The sequence below is a fragment of the Halichoerus grypus genome, chromosome 9, assembly GCF_964656455.1.
Source record: "Halichoerus grypus chromosome 9, mHalGry1.hap1.1, whole genome shotgun sequence".
Classification (NCBI taxonomy): Eukaryota; Metazoa; Chordata; class Mammalia; order Carnivora; family Phocidae; genus Halichoerus; species Halichoerus grypus.
This window is the reverse complement of record NC_135720.1, coordinates 96781136-96807460: the sequence shown is the minus strand read 5'-3', so window position 1 is coordinate 96807460 and position 26325 is coordinate 96781136. Positions and strand designations below refer to the sequence as shown.

At 42.9% G+C, this 26325-nt stretch overlaps 1 protein-coding gene across 3 annotated transcripts in view; it reads right to left on the bottom strand.

Annotated features, from left to right (window-relative positions):
• Window positions 1-26325, bottom strand: part of ELOVL5 (ELOVL fatty acid elongase 5) — an 84286-nt gene that overhangs the window by 12763 nt on the left and 45198 nt on the right. For 2 of the 3 annotated variants that reach the window (XM_078055233.1, XM_078055232.1), the window contains 2 exons: window positions 20940-21005; window positions 17993-18180 (listed from right to left, as the gene is read on the bottom strand). In XM_078055233.1, coding sequence (XP_077911359.1) covers window positions 17993-18180; window positions 20940-20997 — 246 coding nt within the window. In that variant the 5' untranslated portion in view covers window positions 20998-21005. The remainder of the gene's footprint in view (window positions 1-17992; window positions 18181-20939; window positions 21006-26325) is intronic. The other variant, XM_078055234.1, reaches the window with a different exon arrangement.

Sequence of the window (26325 nt, the reverse complement as noted above, 5' to 3'; positions counted from 1 at the left end):
AGAGAGTGGGAAGAGGGAGAGAGAATCCTCAAGCAGACTCCTGGATGAGCACAGAGCCTGACATGGGGCGTGATCTCACAACCCTGAGATCATGACTTGGGCCAAAATCAAGAGTCAGATGCTTCACCAAATGGACAACCCAAGAGCCCCTAAAATCCTCTTTTCTTCATGATTGCTCACTTGGGCCTCCAGTCTGAAGTCTGTCCTTCCTCTAAGCTCACCCTGCCATGGCTTATAGTTATCTGCTCATATGCTCCCTTTCAACCCTTGTTAAAGGGTCTGTTTTAAGCTCTTTGGGAAGCTCACACGGGTGGGGACTGTGGCTCCTGCATCCACAGAACCCAGCACGGGGACCTGCACACAAGACGTGCTGAATAGTTGCTAAACTGATGACAAAGTTTGAGGCCCTACTTTTCGCCTCCCCCCCCAAAATCAAGGCCGAATATATTATTCATAGCCAAAAAAACAGCCCCAAACCAAAAAGATGTCATTTCTGCTTTGCAAATGGAGAAACCGAAACACAAGAAAGTATTTTAGTGAAACCTGGACTTGACAATATTCATCTGAATTCTGTTCACAAGACGGAAGAACCCGTCCCCATCAAATGTCATAATGAGGGAATATGGAAAGTTGAATTCTCAAATATCCTCGGCTTCAGAAGGGATAGAATAATTTAACACACGAGGACCAAGCCCCTGAGTTAAAGTTCATTCATCTAAGACTCTCATCAATTCTCTATAAAATGGGCCTCTATCAGAAGTTCTACTCCCTCTATCCCCCATAAGAGGGAAACAGCATGGGCCCTGCTGTTCCAGCGCCCCTCTAGGAACACATCAGTGGACACAATGCTCTAGTCAAAGTCACCTTGGCTACCGTTTCCCTTCAGGGCTTGGGCCTGGCTTCCTTTCAGAGAGCTGCTCTGGTCAGTTCCCCAGAAATTCAACACACTGCTGCAGACACTGCAAAGCCAGAGGGCCCAGGAGGCTGGACAAAGGTGAGGAACTGAGAGTAGGGATAGGTCTCTCTACCTGGGGCTCCTGGGAATCCGCTCAAGAGCACACAGGACTATACCTCAATGAAAACGGGGGCCACGACGAACAGCTTGCCACCATCTGCACAGTTCCGTACGCCCCCAGCTACTCCAAGAGCAACCAAGTGTGCATTATTTACTCTACCTGGCTTTTCCCAAGTAATCAAAATACAAACAGCACCACTGCAAACCATATGTGCTTTCTCCTTCCTGGAGTAAAGCAAACTTTAATTAGGCAAGGAGCATGGAAAGAGCTAGAATTAAAGCCGAGCTAGAAGCTTTCTCTTCTTATGGGACAAATTCAATAACCAAAGGTTGTTTCATGCATCTTTTCATTTAAAGAAGAGAAGTTAGGCGAGTATCACAGCTAGGTCTGGATGATGCAGATCATGGAGTGAATAATTTTTTTTTTTAATTTTATTTTATCTTATGTTAGTCACCATACATCAGTTTTGATGTAGTGTTCCACCAGTCGTTGTTTTTGTATAACACCCAGTGCTCCATGCAGTACATGCCCTCCTTAATACCCATCCCCTACCCCCCCCCTCTAGAACCCTCAGTTTGTTTCTCAGAGTCCATAGTCTCTCATGGTTCATCTCTCCCTCCGATCCCCCCCCTTCATTTTTCCCTTCCTTCTCCTAATGTCCTCCATGCTATTCTTTATGTTCCACAAATAAGTGAAACCATATGATAATTGACTTTCTCTGCTTGACTTATTTCACTTAGCATAATCTCCTCCAGTCCCACCCATGTTGATGTAAAAGTTGGGTATTCATCCTTTCTGATGGCTGAGTAATATTCCATTGTAGATATGGACCACATCTTCTTTATCCATTCATCTGTTGAAGGGCATATCGGCTCTTTCCACAGTTTGGCTATTGCGGACATTGCTGCTATGAACATTGGGGTGCATATGGCCTTTCTTTTCACTACATCTGTGTCTTTGGGGTAAATACCCAGGAGTGCAATTGCTGGGTCATAGGGTAGCTCTATTTGTAATTTTTTGAGGCACCTCCACACTGTTTTCCAAAGTGGCTGTACCAACTTGCATTCCCACCAACAGTGTAAGAGGGTTCCCCTTTCTCCACAACCTCTCCAATGTTTGTGGTTTCTTGCCTTGTCCATTTTTGCCATTCTAACTTGTGTAAGGTGGTATCTCAATGCAGTTTTGGTTTGAATTTCCCTGATCTAATGATGATGAACATTTTTTCATGTGTCTGTTAGCCATTTGTATGTCTTCTTTGGAGAAGTGTCTGTTCATGTCTTCTGCCCTTTTTTTGACTTATTTGTTTTTTGGGTGTTGAGTTTGAGAAGTTCTTTATAGATCTTGGATACCTGCCCTTTATCTGGTGTCATTTGCAAATATCTTCTCCCATTCTCTGGGTTGTCTCTTTGTTTTGTTGACTGTTTCCTTTGCTGTGCAGAGAAGCTTTTTATCTTGATGAAGTCCCAAAAGTTCATTTTTGCTTTTGTTTCACTAGCCTTTGGAGATGTATCTTGGAAGAAGTTGCTGTGGCCAATGTCAAAGAGGTTACTGCCTATGTTCTCCTCTAGGATTTTGGTGGATTCCTGTCTCACATGGAGGTTTTCATCCATTTTGAGTTTATATTTGTGTATGGTGTTAGAGAATGGTTGAGTTTCATTCTTCTGTATATGGCTGTTCAATTTTCCCAACACATTTATTGAAGAGACTGTCTTTTTTTCATTGCATATTTTTCCCAGCTTTGTCGAAGATTATTTGACCATAGAGTTGAGGGTCCATATCTGGGCTCTCTTTTCTGTTCCATTGGTCTATATGTCTGTCTTTGTGTCAGTACCATGCTGTCTTGGTGATCACTGCTCTGTAATATAGCTTGAAATCGGCAATGTGATGCCCCCAGCTTTGTTTTTTCTTTTTCAACATTTCCTTGGGAATTCGGGGTCTTTTCTGATTCCATACAAATTTTAGGATTGTTTGTTCCAGCACTTCGAAAAATGTCATTGGAATTTTGATCGGGATGGCACTGAAGGTATAGATTACTCTGGGTAGCATAGACATTTTAACAGTGTTTATCGTTCTGATCCATGAGCATGGAATGTTTTTTCATCTTTTTGTGTCTTCTTCAATTTCTTTCATGAGTGTTCTGTAGTTCCTAGGGTATAGATCCTTTACCTCTTTGGTTAGGTTTATTCTGAGGTATCTTATGGTTTTTGGTGCTATTGTAAATGGAACCATTTCTCTAATTTCTCTTCTACAGTTGCATTGTTAGTGTATAAGAAAGCAACAGATTTCTGTGTGTTGATTTTGTATCCTGCCACATTACTGAATTGCTGTAGAAGTTCTAGTAATTTGGGGGTGGAGTCTTTTGGGTTTTCCTCATAAAGTATCATGTCGTCTGTGAAAAGAGAGTTTGACTTCTTCTTTGCCAATTTGAACACCGTTTATTTCTTTTTGTTGTCTGATTCCTGTGGCTAGGATTTCTAGTACTATGTTGAACAATAGTGGTGAGAGTGGGCATCCTTGACATGTTCCTGATCTTAAGGGAAAGGCTCTCAGCTTTTCCCCATTGAGGATGATATTCGCTGTGGGTTTTTCATAGATGGATTTTATGAACTTGAGGTTCATAACATATACGTTCCCTCTATCCCTATACTCTGAAGGGTTTTAATCAGGAAAGGATGCTGTGTTTTGTCAAATGCTTTTTCTGCATCTATTGAGAGGACCATATGGTTCTTCTCTCTCCTCTTATTATTGTGTTCTATCACATTGATTGATTTGCGAATGTTGAACCACCCTTGCATCCTGGCGATAAATCCCACTTGGTCATGGTGGATGATCCTTTTTTTTTTTTAAAGATTTTATTTATTTGACAGAGAGAGACACAGCGAGAGAGGGAACACAAGCAGGGGGAGTGGGAGAGGGAGAAGCAGGCTTCCCGCAGAGCGGGGAGCCCCATGCAGGGCTCGGTCGAAGGCAGACGCTTAACAACTGAGCCTCCCAGGCACCCCGTGGATGATCCTTTTAATGTACTGCTGGATCCTATTAGCTAGGATTTTGTTGAGGATTTTGAAATCCATATTCATCAGGGATATTGGTCTGAAATTCTCCTTTTTGATGGGGTCTTTGCCTGGTTTGGGGATTAAGGTAATGCTGGCCTCACAGAATGAGTCTGGAAGCTTTCCTTCTGTTTCTATTTTTTGAAACAGCTTTAGGAGAATAGGTATTATTTCTTCTTTGAATGTTTGGTAGAATTCCCCAGGGAATCCATCAGGCCCTGGACTCTTGTTTTTTGGGAGGTTTTTGATCACTGCTTCAATCTCGTTACTGGTTATTGGCCTATTCAGGTTGTCAATTTCTTCCTGTTTCAATCTGGGCAGCTTATAGGTTTCCAGGAAGGCCTCCATTTCATCCAGATTGCTCAGTTTCTTGGCATATAGTTGTTGATAATAATTTCTAATAATTGTTTCTATTTCCTTGGTGTTAGTCATGATCTCTCCCCTTTCATTCATAATTTTATTAATTTGGGTCCTTTCTCTTTTCTTTTGGATAAGTCTGGCCAGTGGTTTATTGATCTTATTAATTTTTCAAAGAACCAACTTCTAGTTTCATTGATCTGATCTACTATGTTTCTGGTTTCTAATTCATTGATCTCTGCTCTAATCTTTATTTCTCTTCTAATGCGTGGCTTAGGCATCATTTGTTGCTTTTTCTCTAGTTCTTTAAGGTGTAGAGTTAGTTGGTGCATTTAGGATTTTTCTATTTTTTTGAGTGAGGCTTGGATGGCTATGTATTTCCCCCTTAGGACCGCCTTTGCAGTACCCCATAGGTTTTGTACTGATGTGTTTTTGTTCTCATTGGTTTCCATGAATTGTTTAAGTTCTTCTTTGATTTCCTGGTTGACCCAAACATTCTTGAGCAGAGTGGTCTTTTCCTTCCAAGTGTTTGAATTTCTGCCAATATTTTTCTCGTGATTGAGTTCCAGTTTTAACACACTATGGTCTGAGAATATGCAGGGAATAATCTCAGTCTTTTGGTATCGGTTGAAACCTGATTTGTGACCCAGTATGTGGTCTATTCTGGAGAAAGTTCCATGTGCACTCGAGAAGAATGAGTATCCTGTTTTAGGGTGGAATGTTCTGTATGTATCTATGAGGTTCATCTGGTCCAGTGTGTCATTCAAAGCTCGTTTCTTTGTTGATTTTGGGCTTAGATGATCTGTCTATTGCTGAGAGTGGAGTACTGAAGTTTCCTACAATTAACGTAGTTATAAATATGACTCTTTATTTTGGTTAACAGTTGGCTTATGTAGATGGCTGCTCCCATGTTGGGGGCATAGATATTTACAATTGTTAGATCTTCTTGTTGGATAGATCCTTTAAGAATGATATAGTGTCCTTCTGTGTCTCTAACTACAGTCTTTAGTTTAAAATCTAATTTGTCTGATATAAGAATTGTTACCCCAGCTTTCTTTTGAGGCCCGCTGGCATGGAAGATGGATCTCCATCCCTTCACTTTCAGTCTAGATGTATCTTTAGGTTCAAAATGAGTCTCTTATAGACAGCATATAGATGGGTCCTGTCTTTTTATTCAATCTGCAACCCTGTGCCGTTTTATGGGAGCATTTAGGCCATTCACAGTGAGAGTGATTATTGAAAGATATGAATTAATTGTCATCGTGTTGCCTGTGAAGACCTTGTTTTATAGATTGTCCCTATAAATTTCTGTTGTCTATCAGTCTTGGGGTCTTTCTCCTTTTATAGAAGCCCCCTTAATATTTCTTGCAGGGCCGGCTTAGTGGTCACATATTCTTTCAGTTTCTGCCGGTCGTGGAAGCTCTGCATCTCTCCATCCATTCTAAATGAAAGCCTTGCTGGATAAAGTATTTTTGGATGCATGTTCTTCTCATTTAGTACCCTGAATATGTCTTGCCAGCCCTTTCTGGCTTGCCAGGTCTCTGTGGATAGGTCTGACGTTATTCTGATGTTCCTCCCTCTGTATGTAAGGAATCTCTTCCCCCTAACCTCCTTAAGATGGTTTCCTTGGTTCTAAGATTTGCGAGTTTTACTATTATATGCCGGGGTGTTGGCCTGTTTTCCTTGATCTTGGGAGGGGTCCTCTCTGCCTCTGGGACACGAATGTTTGTTTCATTCCCCAGATTGGGGGAATCTCAGCTACGATGTGCTCCAACATATCTTCTAGTCCTCTCTCTCTCCACCCACTCAGGGATTCCAATAATTCTGACATTGGAACGTTTCATGGTGTCACTTATTTCTCTGATTCTATTTTCATGGATTCTGAATTGTTTTTCCCTGGCCTCCTCTTTTCCCTTTTTATCTATTAAATCGTCTTCCAGGTCACTAATTTGTTCTTCTGCCTCGCTTACCCTAGCTGTTACATTATCTAGATTAGACTGGATCTCACTGATAGCATTTTTAAGTTCTGCCAATTCAGCTTTCATTTCTGCCCTTAGAGACTCTATGTTGCCATTAATCGATTTCTCCATTCTAGCTACTGTCTTCACAATTGCTAGCCTGAATTCCATCTCCGACATCTTTGTTATATCTGAATCCATTTGTAAATCTGTGGCATAAGTCATAATCTCTGAGTCTTTCCTATTTTGGGGGGTTCCTCCTCCCAGTCATTCTGTTGAGGGGTGGTTGAGGGAGCATAGGTCCAAATTACTGACCACCACCCAAGCAAGATGCACCTGTTTTCTTGGGACCTTAGGGTTGCTGGCCTCTTGTTTTCCCAGCCTATCTTCTGGGGGAGGGGCCTGCCGTGTTGTTACTCAGGAAACCCTGTTTGGGCAGAGTTGCCCTGCCCCCTGTGGTGGGGGATGGCCTCAGTGGAAACCAGTTTTTGGGGGCTTTTGTTCTCTGGCAGCTTTCCCTGGTGGCTTTCCGCATCTTTTCCGAGAGTCAGAGCAGAAGAGACCGTTTCCAACCCTCTGACTCAGAGCAGAGAGATCACAGTCTGTTCTTCAGTGAGCTCTCCAGGCCACACTGTCTCTGTTTTTGTCTGTGCTGCTACAAACTGCAGCATCCTGGGCTGTGCGCCCCTCAGCAGCGCTCCCAGTCCTGCCTCCAGGTTGGGGCACGTGTCTGCCCTTTGTGCTTCTAAAACCGCCAGCTGCCCCCAGTTCGCACGCGTGGCTCCGCTGCTCCGGGTTTCCATCCGGGGGGCTGCCCTAAAGTCCTTTCCCTGCCACTACCAGTCTGTGAGCCTGTGCCCGGTCCCCAGCATGGCAGGCTATCACTCACCGGCAGTGTAGGATCTCCATGGCCAGGCTCCCTCCCGCTGCCATTTATCGTCCAATATCTGCCCGTGGAATCACAGCTCCCCGCTTTGTACCTTGAAACCAACCGCCTGCAATATTCTGTTTGTAGAGATCCAGATCTTCTTACATCTCAGGCTAATTTCGTGGGTGTTCAGAGTGCTCTGGTAGATATCCAGCTCAATTCTGGGGACCGGTTGGAATAGGGTCCCCTACTCCTCCGCCATCTTTTCCCAGGACTCTGAAGTGAATCATTTCTAATGGTGAGAGGTGACTTCTCATCTAACACCACATTTAGCCACAAATGTGGTATAACCTTTAGCATGACAACCATTTCCAGGGCACTTTCTGGAATTCTACCAAAGCATCTCAAGAAACAAGGTCATTTAGCATTTAAAGAATAAGCAGAAGAATGTCATCTTGGGTGGCCATTATTAGCTTTTCACCCCAATATCTCAAGATGTCAGAGCCACAAAATAACCCTTTTTGAAAAGGACTGGCTGCTTTTAGTGATAAGGGCCTGGTGAGCTATGTGGTTAGTACCCCCAAGCAGACATCCATCCAATAAAAGATGAGAAGAGACTCTATACTGGAATTCAAACTATATCTAGAAGAGGACCCAGGGACATTTCCACATAACACCAAGTGTGTGGGGGTTGACATTTGCACAGCCCTTATTGTTTCTATGTGGATGCTCAAGTGTGTATTTTTTAGACTTGGTACAAGCCACGTTTTTAATAAGGAAACAGAGATGAGAAATGATACAGATGCCCCAGAGTCACATAGCTTTTTGGTGGAACCACTGGGACCAGCAACCAGGAATTCTGGCTCTCAGTTTAACTGCAATCTCAAACAGGAGTTCCATGTTCCTCTGACCTTCCTTGCTTGTTTTTGAATCCTTAATAATTCAAGAGCACAATGGGGGTACTCTACCAACGAAGCAATCTGAGGAAAAGTAGACTTTTACCTGCATCTTTACTTCAGCAGATGTTTGGTTTAAAATTAACCACCAGCTGCTCCAAAACTGAAAGTATCTAGTTCTTCCAGGGTTTAGCTAGCCGCTCTTGGCTGTGCTATTATGGAACAGGGTCAGGTCAAAGCACGCGGCTTTGCATTTCAAATCTTTCATGTCTAGACCATAAGGATGCCCATTAAAATAACTGCACACTCATAACCTCCAAAAGTGTTTTGCTTTGTTTTCCTTATGACCAGGAACATCCTTGGGTTACTGCTGAATGGGATACTTTCAGTTAAGTCATAAGGACAGGCTCTGTACACTAGAGAAGTCTTTAGAACAAAGCACAAAGGACCAGCTTGTCCTCAGCCCAAGCTGAAACAGGGATGTCTGGCATTTTCCCCTGAACCCTAGACCCTGTCCTCTTATGCTGGCAGTCCTATTCTCTCATCTCTCAGGCCTCCTGAGGAGTGGCTTCTGCTAAGTAGCTGCCATGCATCCAGCAAGAAATGCTCATTTTGCAGTTCATGGGGTGTTAGTGGTTAAGGAGAGGAAAACCTCAAGCCAAGACTCAGCATCTCGAGATAGTACGGTACAATGGTTTGAGGCACAGACCCGAATTCCTGGCCTACCCGGGAACTCTCCCTCAGCAGAAAGGGCAGTGACAGTCCAAGAAACAGTAAAGGAGTTAGCCCAGTATCTGGCATAGGAGGCACTATGTAAGTCTTTGCTATGATTTTAGCCAGATGTTTGCTATTTCTGCTGCCCACTAATGAAGGCCCATGACTAGGTCTGAAGTGGTGTTGCTCCTATTGTGTACTGAGGCCCCAGCCAGAGCATCCTTTGCATAATTTAAAGAGACTTCTCCAGCCCACCTACTGATTCTTGTTTTGCAGATTAAGTCTGCTTTGTTTGAGGATTTGTCCGGTGACATGTTCCTTGTTACAACCGCTGCCAGTGGCCCAGTTACCAAAGGTTTGCAGAGTCAGTTTAGAGAAGTCAGGCCTGGCTTTGGACCAACTCCGAAGCTTGCACTCTAATGGAAGGTAATCCTCCCTCTTCTGCTGGGTGTGAGGAGTGCGGGGATGGCTGTCTGGGTTGTACCCTTTCTCCATTTGCCCAATATAAGGCATTCTCTCAGGGCAGTGCCAGATAAACTGAGACGAACATAACTGAATGGGTGCTTCCACTCCCTGACAAAAGTTTCCTTCTGAGCAAGGAATTTCAGTGGCAAGGGAACGAAGAGCAAGAAGTATTTTAAGGCAATGATCAGGCCTTTCTGAGAAGTATTAATCTCACCAGATGTTTCAATTTCTCTATACCTCTGTTAAATGAGAAAAAGCAGAATAGTAAATATTTTTTTTTGGAAGTACTTTGGTAAACATAATTTTTTTTTTTTTTTTTAATAAAATTCAATATTCAACTACCAGGTCTTTTAAGTGTTTTTCCAAATCCTATTTCCCCACAATAACATTTCTATTTTAGGAAAGCCTGAAGGGAAAGAAAAACAACAAGACAGTTTAGAATATAATGTTTCCAAAGCAACTGCTCTGTGGTTCTATCAGGACCTTCAAAGCCAGAGCCCAGGGAGGAACAGACTGTCAGGTGCCTGGGGAGATGCTTCAACTGTATTAACCCCACAGTTACAGAGGAGGGTTAGAAGGCACAAGCAAAACACCCACGCCAGCAAATGTCTTTCATCTTTCCAATAAAGCAGCATCAGAAATCTTCAAAAGAAGACTCAAAGAAAAAAAGTACTGATGTCTGGTTCTGGCAATGCAGCAAACTGACCAAAAGCAGAACCAACTCCCCCACTATAAAGACACACAGAAATGCTACATGAAACATACCAAGTCCATCATCACTGATGCCTAACTATACGGTGAGGCCCCCTCCCCAAAACATTATGCAGAAAGGAGGACGTTAGCTTACATTTAAGTCCTTTTAGAATCTTTCTTTTATTTGAGGAAGACACCTTACCTGAGATGACCCCACCCAGCAATACTACCTCGGGATGCTTATCCAGGACACCAGACAAACCATTTTGTTTTTAAAGAAGAGATTTAGTGTAGATTTAATAATTATTCCCAGAGGAATAATGTGGCTGAAAGCAAATGGTTAAGTTTGGAGATAACTGTCATATCTAGATCACAGAAGGGAAAAAAAAAAACACAAAAAAACCCCATGATGTTCCTATGTTATGTAATGAGGAAAAAAAAGAAAAGAAAAGAAGTAAACCTTCAGAAATAAATGACATATAGTCATTCACAGTAAAAACTCAATAGATGGATGGAACAGCAGAGGAGACACAAATGAAAGTGTGAGTGAATCAGATGAATGCAGAGGAGAGAGATAAAGGGGCACATATATGAAAGAGAGGCTATGTGGAGTCAGGGACTGTCTAACACGGGTCTAATAGTAGAGGGGGGAGGAGAGGCCAGAGTTGAGCAGAGGATGGCCGAGTACTTTCCTGAACTAATGAAGTCTGTTAGACCAAAGGCTCGAAAGTCCTGAAGGAGATCAATAAAAATAGATGGCTACCCAGGCACACAACTGTTTTATTTTCAAACGCAACTTAAAAATTATCCGGAACAAAAATGATTGCCTACGAATGAACAAAAACAGGACTGCAGTGGACTTCTCTGGAATGAATCTTCAAAGTGCTGAAGAAAAATAATCTAGAATTCTTTGCCCCACTTAAATACTATTCAAGCTTAAAGACCAACAAAATGATGCTCAAGAGTTGAGCCTTCACAGCGAAGAACTACTCCAAGAGAAGGAAACGGAGCCTCAAAGGGAAAAATGGATTTCACAGATCAAGAGTGAGCACAGCAAAGAGCAAGGCCTGAATAAAGATGATGACAGTGTAGGATGTTAGCAAACGCTGGGATGACGGAACATGATGGAGACATACAGGAAAGGGGGATCAGCACTCAAACTTCCAAGGTCCTGTGTGACTCAGGAGGGTGGAAATAAGAATTCACTGTAGACTTTATGAAGTTGAGGAGGCATATTAAAAACTTACGGTCAACACTATAATACAGAATTAGAATGAATGACTATTCAATCAGTAAAATGAAAAAATAAATATAAAAATTCAACAGAAAAGAGGAGCGAAAAAAGAAGAAAACACACATACACACCAAAAAAAGGTGATAGAAATTATTCCAAAATAATCACTATGCTAAATGAAAATGGGTTACATTTCCCCACTAAAAGACAAGAGACTATGAGATTCAGTCGTTAGAGTCCTAGATGTATATCTAGTTTAAAAAAGAGAAATCACATTTGCACAAGGAGACCAAGAGTACTCCATACAACACTATGAACGGGAAACCTGTACGTCATGCAAAGAAAGCTGCATAAAATGGTATAATAAATTCTAACACTGAAGTAATACAGAAATTAAATTAACTAAATCTCTATGATTCAACATGGATTCATCTCAAAATATAATACTGACTAAAAGAAAGCTATTGAAAGAGTATAAACAGTAAACCATTAACATAAATTTAAAAAATTTCTCAGAATATACTATATATTGTCATGTATACATACACATGTTTTGAAAGTATAAAAACATATCCAGAGAAGAAACACATGAACTTCAGAAGAAAGTTGTATCTGGGAAGGGGCTGTACTTCAGATGCATTTTTATATTTTTTTCAATTAAATTCAATTAGCCAACATATAGTACATCATTAATTTCTGATTTAGTGTTCAATAATTTACCAGTTGCATATAACACCCAGTACTCATCACACGCATTTTTATAATATTTCCTTTTTTAAAGATTTTATTTATTTATGAGAGAGAGAGAAAGCGTGGGGAGAGAGGCAGAGGGAGAAGCAGACTCCCCACTGAGCAGGGGGCCTGATGTGGGGGTTTAACAGATTGAACCACCTGGGCACCCCTAGTATTTTCTTTTTTAAACAAATAATTCAGACCAATAATAAAAGGTCATTATTTGTGAGGTACATAGATATCATTTATGTGATTTTACTTTCCATATTTTGAAGTAGTTCTGAAATTACAATTTAAAATAAGAAATGCAAAGGGGAAGAAAGAGGGAGTTTTGGATCTATGCCAATCCAGATCCATCTATCCAGTCAAATAGCAATCACGGTTTTAAAATTGCATTTTAAATGTTCTGAATGAGACTGTTCTCTCACTCTATTCACAAAAGACAGTTCTAACTGCAACGTAATAAACATAAACAAGTACTCAAAAAAACAATCTTATTTGTAATCTGTGATTTTGTTCAAAGTAAAACCGTGGGCCAGGCATTTGCTTTCTCTTTTTCTTTTGGCATTTGCTTTTTTCTACCCTAGTGCTCACGATACATGTGGTGGAGCCATATTAACAGAGGGAAGAAACACTGAGATCACAGCCGTCTTCTATGTCAGTGATGTGTGTGCAAGGGACAGGATGCTGAGGCCACACCCAGCGGAACACCTGAGTGGAAAGCAATGTGTCATGTTCCTTGGGAATAGTGGGAAGGCAAAAGAGGCTTAAGAATCACTGCTCCGGGGCGCCTGGGTGGCTCAGTTGGTTAAGCAACTGCCTTCGGCTCAGGTCTTGATCCTGGAGTCCTGGGATCGAGTCCTGCATCGGGCTCCCTGCTCAGCGGGGAGTCTGCTTCTCCCTCTGACCCTCCCCCCTCTCATGCTCTCTCTATCTCATTCTCTCTCTCAAATAAATAAATAAAATCTTTAAAAAAGAAAAAAAAAAAAAGAATCACTGCTCCGTAGGGGCGCCTGGGTGGCTCAGTCATTAAGCGTCTGCCTTCGTCTTGGGTCATGATCTCAGGGTCCTGGGATCAAGCCCCGCATCGGGCTCCCTGCTCTGCAGGAGGCCTGCTTCTCCCTCTCCCACTCCCCCTGCTTGTGTTCCTGCTCTCACTGTGTCTCTCTCTGTCAATAAATAAAACTTTTTTAAATTTTATTTTATTATGTCAGTCACCATACATCATTAGTTTTTGATGTAGTGATCCACGCTTCATTGTTTTTAAGAAATCATCACTGCTCCGTAGAGCTTGGGTCCTGACTCTCTGTGCTTCTGGCTTCACAGGAGAATTGATTCTTGTGTAGAGTCCTTAAGAAGGAGATGGAGACTGTCAAACGGAGGTGGCCTTAGGTCTAAAAGAAGAGGGAGTTTCTTGGGGGTAGAGACCAGAGGAACGAAATAAACTGGTGTCGGGGGGTTTGAGTAGAACTATGCATAACACGCAGGCTGACAGCTCAAAGTGCCTCCTCCTGAGGAAAGGGGCCAGCAGTTCTTAAAGTTCAAAGCCTCGTGTCCTGTACAATACTGACCCTGCTTCCCCCGCAGCTACCACTGAGATCAGTGCACAACACCCAGGCCGATCAACAGGGATGCTCCCTTTTGGACTGTAACAAACCAAGCAATTTGATCCTCTCAGCTGAGGGGGGCACAAGAAGCCAGAAGCAGGAGGAGAGCAGACACACCAAAACGGTTACACATCGGGAGACAGCAGGTGCCTGCGTGGGACTCCCACGTCTGACATGTTAACAAAGGAGTTAGAAGTGTCTCAGACAGCTTGCTGGGGGGGGGGGGGGCAGCAGTGGGAACGAGTCCAGCTTGGACATCTACCGCATCATGAGGAAAAGCCACATCTGGCATTGTGTGGTTGGGGATTCTCAAGCTGGAGCTCAGGGACTTAAGGTAGCTTGGGGAAACGGGAGCTTCAATAAAGACGAAATATGCCCTCCATCTCAGAGGGTAGAAAGGCACCCAAGAATTTTACATTTGCTACAAAGGGCACAGATTTACAATGCTGAGTAACTAACACAAACTAAGCTTTTTTTTAAAAAATTTTTTAAATCTTTTTTATTTTTATTTTTAAAGAATTTATTTATTTGACAGAGAGAAACACAGCAAAAGAGGGAACACGAGCAGGGGGAGTAGGAGAGGGAGAAGCAGACTCCCTGCCAAGCAGGGAGCCTGATGCGGGAGTCAGTCTCAGGACCCTGGGATCATGACCTGAGCCAAAGGCAGACACTTAATGACTGAGCCATCCAGACGCCCCAAAGCTGTTTCTCTTCTACTAACTGAAATTTTATTTGAGCCTTCACCATTGATTGTGATTTTATTTTTTTTAAAGATTGCATTTATTTATTTGACAGAGAGAGCGAGAGCACAGGCAGGGGGAGCGGCAGGCAGAAGGAGAAGCAGACACCCTTTTGAGCAAGGAGCCTGATGCCGGCCTCGATCCCAGGACCCTGGGATCATGACCTGAGCCGAAGGCAGACGCTTAACCGACTGAGCCACCCAGGCGTCCCCCTGACTGTGATTTTAGATAACACCTCATTTACTAAGTAAAAGCCAAAAGGCTTGCCATAAAGTCCTGTACTTTTTTTTTTTTTTTTAAAGATTTCATTTTTATTTATTTGACAGAGAGAGACACAGCGAAGAGGGAACACAAGCTGGGGCAGTGGGAGAGGGAGAAGCAGGCTTCCCGCAGAGCAGGGAGCCCGATGTGGGGTTCGATCCCAGGACCCTGGGATCATAACCTGAGCCGAAGGCAGACGCCTAACGACTGAGCCACCCAGGTGTCCCAAAGTCCTGTACTTTCAATCTAAAACACACCACTGTTCAAAGACACTTCTAATCAGGGATCTACAATCATTTTCCCGAAAATAAACACTAAGTTTTTTTTGAGATAACTACAAGTAATGCCAAGTCTCTCCTTGGGGAATTAAAGCCACAATAAAAGGTTACAAATCTAAATGGGAGTGCTTGCAAATGTTTATACATGGCTTAATTCTCCACCCAGAGATTTAACAATAGTTTAGTGCTGTGAGACATTTGTACTGTAAGCCTGAAAGGTGGTCCCTCACCTAAAAACGTATACAAACTGTGCTTACCCTTGGAGGGCAGCTTTCCTCCCCTGTTTAGCTTTAAAGCCTATATTATGTAACAGCAAAAAACAGGGAGGATGTAAGTTTTGATTTCCATTTCTTTCATTTTTATTTCAGCTACAAATGTAATAACTATGAACAAGTCTAAACTTTTTCTAGATTTTAAACTCTGTTTCACAGTTTTCAAACCGTCATTTATTTATTTTCCTTCTTCTGGTAATTTTAAAGTTATAGTGACTCTCCCCCTTTCACTTCCTTGTTATCTCCCTTCTTTCAAGACTTCTCTTTGTCTCCTTTAAGTGACAGTTAATTTTATTTGTATTAGCCTAGAACTTGCCAAGGCAGCTGTGAATTCACACAGGATAAAATAAACACACCTTATCCATGACTACCTATTTATTTTTTAAATTCCTTACAGACCCAAATACGTAGATAAGCAGAAGGGTAAATAAAGACTAATAATCAAGACTCTGCCAACTGTGTGACCAAAGGCAAACAGCTCCAGGTCTTGGGACATTTGGCTGAAATGAGAGGCCCAACTGGGATCCATGACCTCCTCAGTTTGTTCTGTCACAAAACTCCATGATTGCCGTCCTAGGTTTTACTCGTCAATGGAATATAAATGCTAATTTAAAGAAAAAAACAGGAGCTAAGATGAAATGAAAAGCTTGACAAAGGATAGGTTATAATGGTATTACTGACGGGTTTACGTAAATACAGGAAAAAAAGTCACACAAAAATCTAATGTAAATACCACGTAACAAGTAGGGCTTATTTTCAACTCTGGAACACCTGATCTGGGCATATTTTTAGAAAGTGGATTTAATTTAAGGAATTACTGCTGTATGTACTCTAAATCATCAGTTAAAAATGTTTTCCTCCACTGTATATTTCTTGAGTCTCTTCATCCAGTGCTCAGATGGCTCAACCTCACCTCTAGTTCTCACTAAGCTGTCAGAGGAAAATCTGTATTTCCTACTACAGTGCTTCTGGAACCCTCCCAATTCAGTCCTATGTACACAGCAGCAATTTATACAGCACTGTTCTTCCCCTCTTTACCCAAGAATGACCTGTTTGAGAGAGGTTAAATTCTGACGTTCTAGCTCTATCTCCAGGGCTTGAGAAACCTGTAAGGCAGATCCTTAAGTTCTAGAAGACTTAATAATTTAAATATTTTTTCTCTAGAATAGTGCTATGCATAACAATAAACTCTATAAAAGCTTTCTTTCCTTTTTTTTTTTTTTAAGATTTTATTTATTTATTTGACAGAGAGATAGAGAGAGAGCACGAGTAGGCAGAGCGGCAGGTGGAGGGAGAGGGAGAAGCAGGCTCTCTGCGGAGCAGGGAACCCGACGTGGGGCTCAATCCCAGGACCCTGGGATCATGACCTGAGCCGAAGGCAGACGCTTAACGACTGAGCCACCCAGGCACCCCTATAAAAGCTTTCTTCAGGAAAGGGCTGTAGCATCTATCAATTATGGGAAAATAAACCGTTCACTCTGAAAAACCTGACACCTTGCTGCAGTTTGTCCCTTGAACACAGAGATGTGCACAGTGCTGGGCCCAGGAGTCACTCCTGTGCTCTGCCCCTGCCTCCAGTCCTGCAATATCCATCTGGGAGGCTAATTAAACTGCCTTCATTCTAGAATAGGACAGAAAAAAGCGAAAAAAGGGGTTGTAAGCATTTCACAGAGTATCAAGCATAAAAATCTACTACTCTAATCATAAACTCTTTAGCTGGCTTATGCAACATACACGCAGAACAAGCCACTGAGCTCCCACAGGTGCAGTCAATACCTCCCACCATCAAACAGAGTGTTTTGCACCGGTGTGAGCACCCAGACACCCTCTTGCACACAACCACACGCAGACAGGGAGGCAGGATGGAGAGGCCTGAGGCTGACGGAGAATTCATTCTTTCCTCTAAACACCAATTGTAAGATTCATTTTGATTTCTCCCCTCCTCCCCTTATCTTCTTCTTTACTACTCCTTGGGGAATTAAAGCCACAATAAAAGGTTACAAATCTAAATGGGAGTGCTTGCAAATGTTTATACATGGCTTAATTCTCCACCCAGAGATTTAACAATAGTTTAGTGCTGTGAGACATTTGTACTGTAAGCCTGAAAGGTGGTCCCTCCCCTAAAAACATATACAAACTGTGCTTACCCTTGGAGGGCAGCTTTCCTCCCCTGTTTAGCTTTAAAGCCTATATTATGTAACAGCAAAAAATAGGGAGGATGTAAGTTTTGATTTCCATTTCTTTCATTTTTATTTCAGCTACAACGTTTGCTTTTGAGATCATCAAATATGGTTTCCAACCTCCCAGTTATACAGATAAAATAATTTGGCCCAAACTTACAGACCATTCAGATCTTAAACACAGATCTCACCATCCACTCTTCTTAGCTTTTAAAAATGAACTTGTCAAATCTCAAAGCTATTTACAGTTATCAGATCAGGTGAGAGGCTTGCCAGAAAACACACCCAAACACAACTGCTACCCACTTCCTTCCTCCCCCACCTCCAAACCAGGATCCTGCATTTATTAAATGCTTAATAATAAAATGTTCACAGATCTGTTTTTCACATTTTGTTCATTTTCCACCCTGTGTTCTGCTTGCATAAAAGTATTTCTAGAAAATGATATGAAACATCACAAACCAATAGCAAAGGCTTCTATTTTAGATATTCTAGAAGGCATATTTATACAAACAACTCTGGCATTTTGGCAAATCAATTTTAAAACATACTCAAAATGGATTAATGTATTTGCTCTCCCAGTCCCCCCATCCCACCCTGCAATGCAGCTGCCCTTATTTAGGAACACCACTGAGGACGGTGATCAGAGCACATTTAAGGGACAGACCTACCTCACAGAACATATAGAGAGACAGCAATGCGAGGCCAAGGTTATACACCACTAAAATTCCCCGGCAAGAGAACGGCTGCCTATTCTTCATGTATTTTGGTCCCAGCCATACAATTAGTAAGTATATGACAGAGCAGATAAAAGTAGGTATATAATTGTCCAGAAGAAACCATCCTTTTACTCTGGTATCTGGAAAATAATAAAAGAAAAATATTTAGTGATTAATAAGGCTGATAAAAAAACAACCACAACTTTTTTTTTTTCAAACACTAAAAATCTTCCCTCCCCATAATTTTTTAACAGTCATCTAATACTTAAGTTCCTAATGCCAACAAGGCCAACTGGAAGAGGAAGCAGGAGTTTTCAATACTTGTCATACAAGGTGAAGCTCCTTGTTACATGTTCTGAATAACATGTATATCATACGTGGTTTTTGCTAAGTAAAAATAAATATATATATATATATTTTCCAAAGAATCTTAAAGAAAAGAGAAAGCTAAATTTTCCACTAACTGTATTTACTGACCAGATGTGCTGAATGCTGCACAGGATAATGAAACTCCAGAAATGACAGGCTTTTTGAACTCCAGAGTCCTCACCTGATGTCAAGTGCCTGCCAGCCTGCCCGGCATGTGCAGACTCAGAGAAAATGGGCTATTCATCCAGCTTAACGACAGTCACTGATGAGAGAGGAGGCATCTGCTCTGAGTGCAATGGTCAACATTGTCCGAGGGGACAAATAAGAAGGGGTGAGGTAGTAATGACCAGGGAAGTGATTATTTAAGAACCACGGGAGCAGCAGCGGCTTGAGAGAGTAGACCTGCACAGATTCAAGGGAGCTACAGAGGGAGGAGAGCTCTCCCCTGTGCTCCCATCCTCTTTCCCCTGCAGGGATGAGGAGAATTAGCTCCAAGTAGCTGCTGGGAGCAACCTGCCAGCCTCTCCTTGGATGGGGGTAAACGCCCTGGCAGCCAACCCCCCTAGGTGTTAACCTGTCCCCTGCAAGTCAACTTCATCCTGTGGCCGACTCCCAGGAAGCCACCTCTGCAGCATGTTCCCCTCAGCATGCTGCTTTGATGAACCCCCAAAACCTATCGCTCCTCAATCTTCTCTACCGTCCAAGGTCACCTACTCTGGAGCTCAGAGGCGCATGCAGGTTTTGCCTCCGCCATCTTCAGAGAGGCAGGAGCGAGCAGGGACAGGCTCTGTCCCCTCTTCAACCTCCCGACTGGGCCACGCTGCTACTTTCTCCAATGCTTTTTCTCTTGATCTTGCAGGAAAAGCACCCATCCACTTGGGGAACAGGTTGTCCGTCTCCTTTCTTGCAGACATTCTAAATTCTCCTGGTGTTTCTCTGTAGTGCTCCTGCCCTGGCTTCAGAGGGAGATGCCCTCCACCCTCTCCCCACTACTTATGCTAAGGTGGCTCCAGTGGACTTAAGGGGGAGGTTCTTAATGCCTTGTGTTCTCAACTCTGGGCCCTGGCTATCAACTGTGAGAAAACAAGTTCCCATTTAGCAACTAACATTAGGCGGTTACATACGTTTGTGTGCACACATAGATCACAAACACAGTAACTGCACACACAGAAACCTCCCATTTCCTTTCACTTAATGAAACAACTGTGGCCGTGGAGCTCTGAGGAAATGACAGTGGGGCAAAAGGCGCTGGGGAAGAGTTTCCTTGTTCTTAAATCCATGCAAATGAACAGATTTTTTTCCTCCTCTTCCGCAGGTGATGTCTGGAGCTTCTGCAGTCATGAAAGGTGGAGGGACTTTTCTGAGGACAGAACTGCTGATATACTGAGAATACAAAGTAGAAAATGACAAGAACAAGTGTCCTTGGTCCCTGAAATAACTCAGGGGTTGCTCAATCTTGGCAATGTAAACTGATCATTATTGTTTCAGCCATTCAAAATTGGATTCTTTTGTCCCATAAGGTTGAAATAAGGCATCATCTCAACACAAGTAAATACAAGATGATCTAACTTGTTTTTCTCATTTGGCTGTACGTTAATTTACTTAACCTTTCGCCTCTTGATGGGCACCTAAATTATTCCCAGTCTTGACAAGCAATGCTGTAGGGAACACCCTTATTCCTATCTTTGCATAAATGATCAAGATAAGCTCTAGGATAAAGCCTCAGGAGTCAAACAGCCGAATCAAAGGGCATGTGCTTTTTGATTTCAATGGAAGACACAATTACTCTCCAAAGAGGTCATACCAACTACTCTTTCCCCACATCATCACTGTTCTCAAACACATTTCATTTCTACCACACTAAGAGATGAATTCCTTTTGCTATTTTCTTTTGTACTTTAAAAATCATAAGTGAAACTGAAAATCTTTTCATCTGCCTAAAAGCTTCTTGCAATTTTTTAATGACTCTGTGAACCTATAAAGTTCCTTTTTTATAGATACATCGGGAGACATTACAGACGATATTCAAAGAGAGCAATATGGAGCTGATTTACTTCCTACAAGGAAACAAATGATGAAGTATAAAAAAGTGAGGTCAGGTGTATATATTTACCCATTGATGTGACACAACACGAAAGGCCATTAACAAGCCGTTAAAACTGTAAGAGGGGAAAAGTTTTAAACTACTCCAGCAGTGCATTTTGGAAACTGGTCTGAGCTGCAGACTCGCAACAACTGAGGAAAACATACCACCAGGTGAAAGGTGCAGCATTCTCAGGCTGCAAGCTTTCCAGCATAATCTGAACCCCAGCTACAGCCAGCAGAGGGTCACAGCAGTTGTATCTCTGTGCCGATAGCCAGGGACACTGCACCACCTCAAGACCATTGTCACAGGACTTCTCCAAGCCCCTTGTTATCCAGGACAAAGTGCTAGTCTTATCATAGAAGACGCTAATGTCTTCTGGAATCTCTTCATGCAATATTTATAAGTGTCTATAAGGGGAGGGGAGCAAAACCAAAACCACCTTACCTCGGGGGCCTAGCAATGCCTTGAAATAGGTACTAAGTGATGCATCAAAATTTTCCATTTTAAAACCTATTAAGAAAAACAGACATTGATTAATCTCTACTCAAAATGCTTTTATACAGTGCTTTTTCATAAAAGAACAAGAACAAATCCTTTTCAAAGAATATGCTACGGACAAGGTTATGAAACTTTTAATTCCCAAAGTAACTTGTGTGCTAGGTCTAATTTGAAAATCAAAAGGAAAGACAGAATCCCGTGAATTCACTTTATAAATGAAGTGCCAGTTTTCTGAACTTCTTTTCGCAGTTCCATAAAAATGCTTTCTGTGAAGCTGGAATCTCAGTGGGGAGAAGAGTGGAACTGGATGGAAAAAGGTGGCAGACGGGAGAAGATTCCATCTGGGCAAGAACCAAAGCTTGAGGTAAGCCTGCAGCCAAGATAGGAAGCGCCATGTTGGAGAAAGGAAGGCCCCGGTGAATAGATGGTTTCCTCTGCTTGCTATTTTAATTATTATTTAAAAATATTTCATGTCCGTGGTAAAAAAAATATTTAAATATTAAAAATGAAAAGAGGTGCCCCCCCCAAAATAATCTCATCACTTCACTCCAACCACAATCCTAAAGCCTCACTGTCAGAAGGAGCCTATGGTAACATTTCTTGGACATACCTCGAGACTTTTCTGAGCACAAAAGGGGTCATGCCAATGGGTGTTTTTTATAATTGTGGATTTCAACCCATTAATAGATGATTAGGTCAACTTAGCATTAAAAAGTAGTTACAATAATATTAATCAGAGTGCTTTGCCCCTAGTGAGAATGAATATTTTCATAAATCTTTAGTGTTACTGTATCACATAAGTATGATGATAATATATACCTAAGTACCATGTGCTGTGCTGTGATATATAATATATTCTTACTGTGGAGGTTACAGTGAACAAACAGAAAACAATGTTATATCAAGAAGAGTACGTATTACTTGCTTTCACTTAAAACATCTTGGAAATATAGTCTCCTATCAGTAGTTACAGATTTACCTTCATCTTCTAAGATTTTATAGCTCCCCACAACTCCCCCCCATTTAAGATTTACATTTACAGTATAGCTAAGCATCTTTTCATATGCAATATCAACTAGATTTTCTATATTAAAGTTAGAAGGCATACATTTACTCTTCACAGAAATAACCACAAATATTTTACTTTCCCAGGGCAAAGGCAAAATTGGTTTTATTAACTAAGTAAGCTGTTAATCATTTAATGATACTTTTCTTCCTTGGCTTACCACACTGAAGTATTATGTATTCTTTGGCTAATTTCATGGATAAACTTTCCTTCATCCATGGACTAGTTACATCTGTGTCAATCCAGCCGGCAGTGAGACAGAGACAGGCGGAGCCACCAAGAACACTTAGAAAGAAGTAGTTACCAGGGTTCTGTTCTGACATCTGCCCCGGCCCTCCGGGGCGGGGAGTGGAGTGCGCAGGGAAGGTCCTGACTCCCTCAACCCATGGCTGGAAACCAGGAAGCCACCAACTTCCACACATCCAAGTGCCAACAATTATACACAATCACAGTACTAGGTCACCTCTGAAATTCTGAAATTAAACAGTTTTTTTTTAACATACTGTACTCCTAAGACCATTCTGGTCCTGATCCATTTTCCTGCCCCAGACTGAACCTCTTCAGGGGACAGAAATTCTAGAAAATCTTGAGAATTGGTTAAGCTTTACATTTCCTAAGCAGAATTCCTCTTAAAAAGAATGCCATCCATTTCAGGATGCTTTATCTATTCAAAGTCCTGCAGTTGGGAAATAATTTTATTGTATCTATTTTTTCGTCATCTACTGAAAATCATCTAGAACACGTAAGTTTTAGAAGACAAACATCATGTTTTTGTGAAATCGAAATCATTCTAATACAATTTAACTTTATCTGTGATGGATGGTAGGCCATGTATATGGAGGTCACGGGGTTCCCTTCACCCCCAATCAAAAGCAAACAGGCACCAGGAGGAACAAGGTTGTGAACACCTGTTGACTATTGGGCTGAATTACTGATGGACAAGCTGCCCACCAGGGACAAATCCACCTTCTTCCAAAACATTTTAAATCTAAATCCTGCTTTTACTTAATGAATATAGAGCTTACTAATGGATCATATTACACATACAAAAATCAGGCATTAAGCACAAAGGGGCTGAGAGCAGGTACACAGGCCTAACAGGCTGGCAGGTGATTGGGTGGCTAAGTGCTGGGCTCTTTATCAGACCACTTGGGTTTTTATTTTTTTTAAAGATTTTATTTATTTATTTGAGAGAGAGAGGGAGTACATGCTCATGCATGAGCCGGGGGAGTGGCCGAGGGAGAGAGAAGTAGACTCCCTGCTGAGCAGAAAGCCAGACACTGGGCTCAATCCCAGGACCCCGGGATCATGAGCTGAGCTGAAGGCAGATGCTTACCCGACTGAGCCACCCAGGCGCCGCAAGACCACCTGGGTTTGAAATCCTTTTTGTCCACTAGTAGCAATGTGACTTTGGACAACTTATTTAACCTCTTATCTGTAATATGGTGGCAAATGTAAAGTAATTGACTCAGAGGTTAAGAAGATCAAATGATTTAATACACATAAGATCCCTAGAGCAGTGCCAGGCATGCAGTAAGCCCTCGATAAAGGTTTCCTACTGTATGTCTGCAACAGGTTCAACTCCATGAGGAATACTGCCAACCATCAGTGGCCACTCGTGCTTCTCAGCAGGGGCACTGCTGGCCTTCTGTCCCCGGCCCCTATGTACTCAACGCCATCAGTGAGCCCCCAGTCATCATGACAACCCACCCACAATGTCCCCTTCAAGTGCTAACACCCCCAGGGGGACAGCAATGAAAGGTGGGTGAGTTGATAGCATCACATGAGAGAGGAGCGGTTAATATGAGGCATTAAACATGGAAGATAAGGCTAAAATGAACACAGTGATTAGATACACAAATATCAAGCACCTACTGTGTACAAAGGATGGCTGAGCAGGGATAAACACAAAGGAACATATCTAGACACCTAGAACAAACTAGACATTCATAGCGCGGAAAGAAGCCAGAGGTTATAAACCAAAAACAAAACGAAACTCATCCCGCGAATGAGTAGATGTTAGAATGATGCATACTACAACAAGCTGCATACTTAATACTAAGCTGTCAAGATACCCTTCAAATAACAGTATTCTGGGATCATTAGGAAAATACCTGACAAAGCAATAAGGCAATCATTCTAAATTTTAACCAAGAGGCCTCCCAGAGGGGCTGTAACCAGTTGTGCTGTGTTTTGTAAATGTAAGGAGGATACAGAAAAGGTGGACACAAGTAAAAAAAAAAAAAGTCAACTATGACAGGGAACAGACCTGTGGGAGAGAGTTGGGACGTGGGGAGAACATGAGTGGTCTTGGAAAAAATGAGGCCCAGGAACTGGTATAACGACCTATCAGTGTAAGAACAATGCCTAGGACATCGTTCAATTTGGGAATCTAGGCTAACATCATAGCAACAGAAGAGCAGCTTGATTAAACGTAAGGTAAAATTTCAGTCCAAGCATCCTGAAGTCAGCAGCAGGTTACCAGAAGCAACTGTGAAATTTAGTATTTGGAGATATTAAAGAACTCTGTTACAAGCCATCTGTCCGGCGCAATCCCCGCCTAACCCCATCTTGGACAGAGGCCCCGAGCAAGCCGGCAGGCGAGAGTACCCCTGTGACTCTAAGATGGGACGGCTCTACAAAAGCGCACACAACACGTGATTTTCTCAGTCACAGCACTTCTCTTCTTGGACTGCATTTCTTCACGCGAGAATTCTTAGCTTGGGTTGGTAGAACTTCTCACAGTCAAACTTAGGAACACATGAAACAGCGAGCAAAACATTCTCTGCAAGAACATACGTGGAGAATAACAAGAGAGAGGCGGCTTACTCCTGAAAGGTCCACGGGGATGGGGGAGAAAGGATGGGCAGAGGTGGCCCCTGGCACGCAGGTCCTTACTCAGTGGAGTCCTGTCTGTGAACCACAAGGCCTGCTTCTGGGCTGGACTCGGCCTTGTGCAATGATTCCCCCAAACTCTCCCTCTCCCACGCTCACAGCTGGACGTGGACGGTAACCCTGTCAGACGCGGGTGTTTGTTTTTACACAGGTTACCAAGGGACTGTCGCCAAAGGTTTACTTTCATCGTTTACTCAGCATCAGCTCACATTTCTGTCTGACCAGCCATGTATCCGGCATCCCTCCGTACCATGTATTCACTTTCTCATTCGTGCCGTACGCTTACCAAGTGCCTACTACGTGCCAGGCACATGGGCCCTGACGGATGCCGCAGGGAACAAGACGAAGTTCCAGGCTGGCAGAGAAACACACACGTATAGAATCTGTTATGTAAAGGGACTGTTAGCAAGAAAGTAATACAGCAGGGGAAAGGGGGTGGGATCATGGAGCAGGATCTACTTCGGAAGATGTACTTAGAGAAGGCCGCCCCGAGGAGGTGACAAGACAGCAGACGCCTGAATGGACGGAGCACCAAGGCAAAGGGCATTCCAGTTAGAGGGACAGGTGAATGCAAGCGCCCCAAGGCCAGGGTGTGTGTGGCATGTTCAAAGACCACAGGCTAGTGGATGGCAGCAATGCAGGAGGCCTCCTGTCCTCCACTCCCTGCCTGGCACCCAGAGCTCGCTCAGTGGCGGTCCACAGACAGCAACCACATGGCACAGCTTGCGAGAGCACGTGGCCAAAAAGGCTGGGAACAGAAGATGCCAAACCTTAATTGCTCTCACCACCACCGTCCCCTCATCCTCCTGGCTGCAGGCTGCTTGCCAGCACCATGCCCTTTTCCTCCTCATCTCCCTTGCTGAGCCACAGGAACAGTACAAAAGGTCTCAGCAAATGAATTCTCCATGGCCAGGCAGGGCAGGCCGCCCTGCTGGGTGAACTGGGCACTTGCCGAGTGGCCGGTGGGCCCAACTCTACTCTTTGGTATTTTTCTCAAGGAATAGGAGAGACAAAGGGCCCTGGACAAACCCCTGACGCTCTGCAGAAGACACTCAACTATGCTGCCAGGTCTGCGCACTGCCTGACGGTTGCAGTCCCCCTTCTCCCAGGCTGCCCAGGGGCCAGAGACATCCCTCCTCGGTAATCCGAGTCACCCTACGGGCAGCTTGGGCAAGCTGGGCCAAGTGGGAACACAGCTGCTCCGTACAATTGTACTAGCAGGGACCAAGCCCAGGCACAGGGCCCATGGTAGAGGAGCTTTGGTCCGAAATGAAGCAAAAGAATAAGCCATTCTTTGATCTGGCTGGTTCCCCACACAGACAGGAAAAGGGGTGGTCAGCACCTCCCAGGAATCAGGCCACACTGACATCA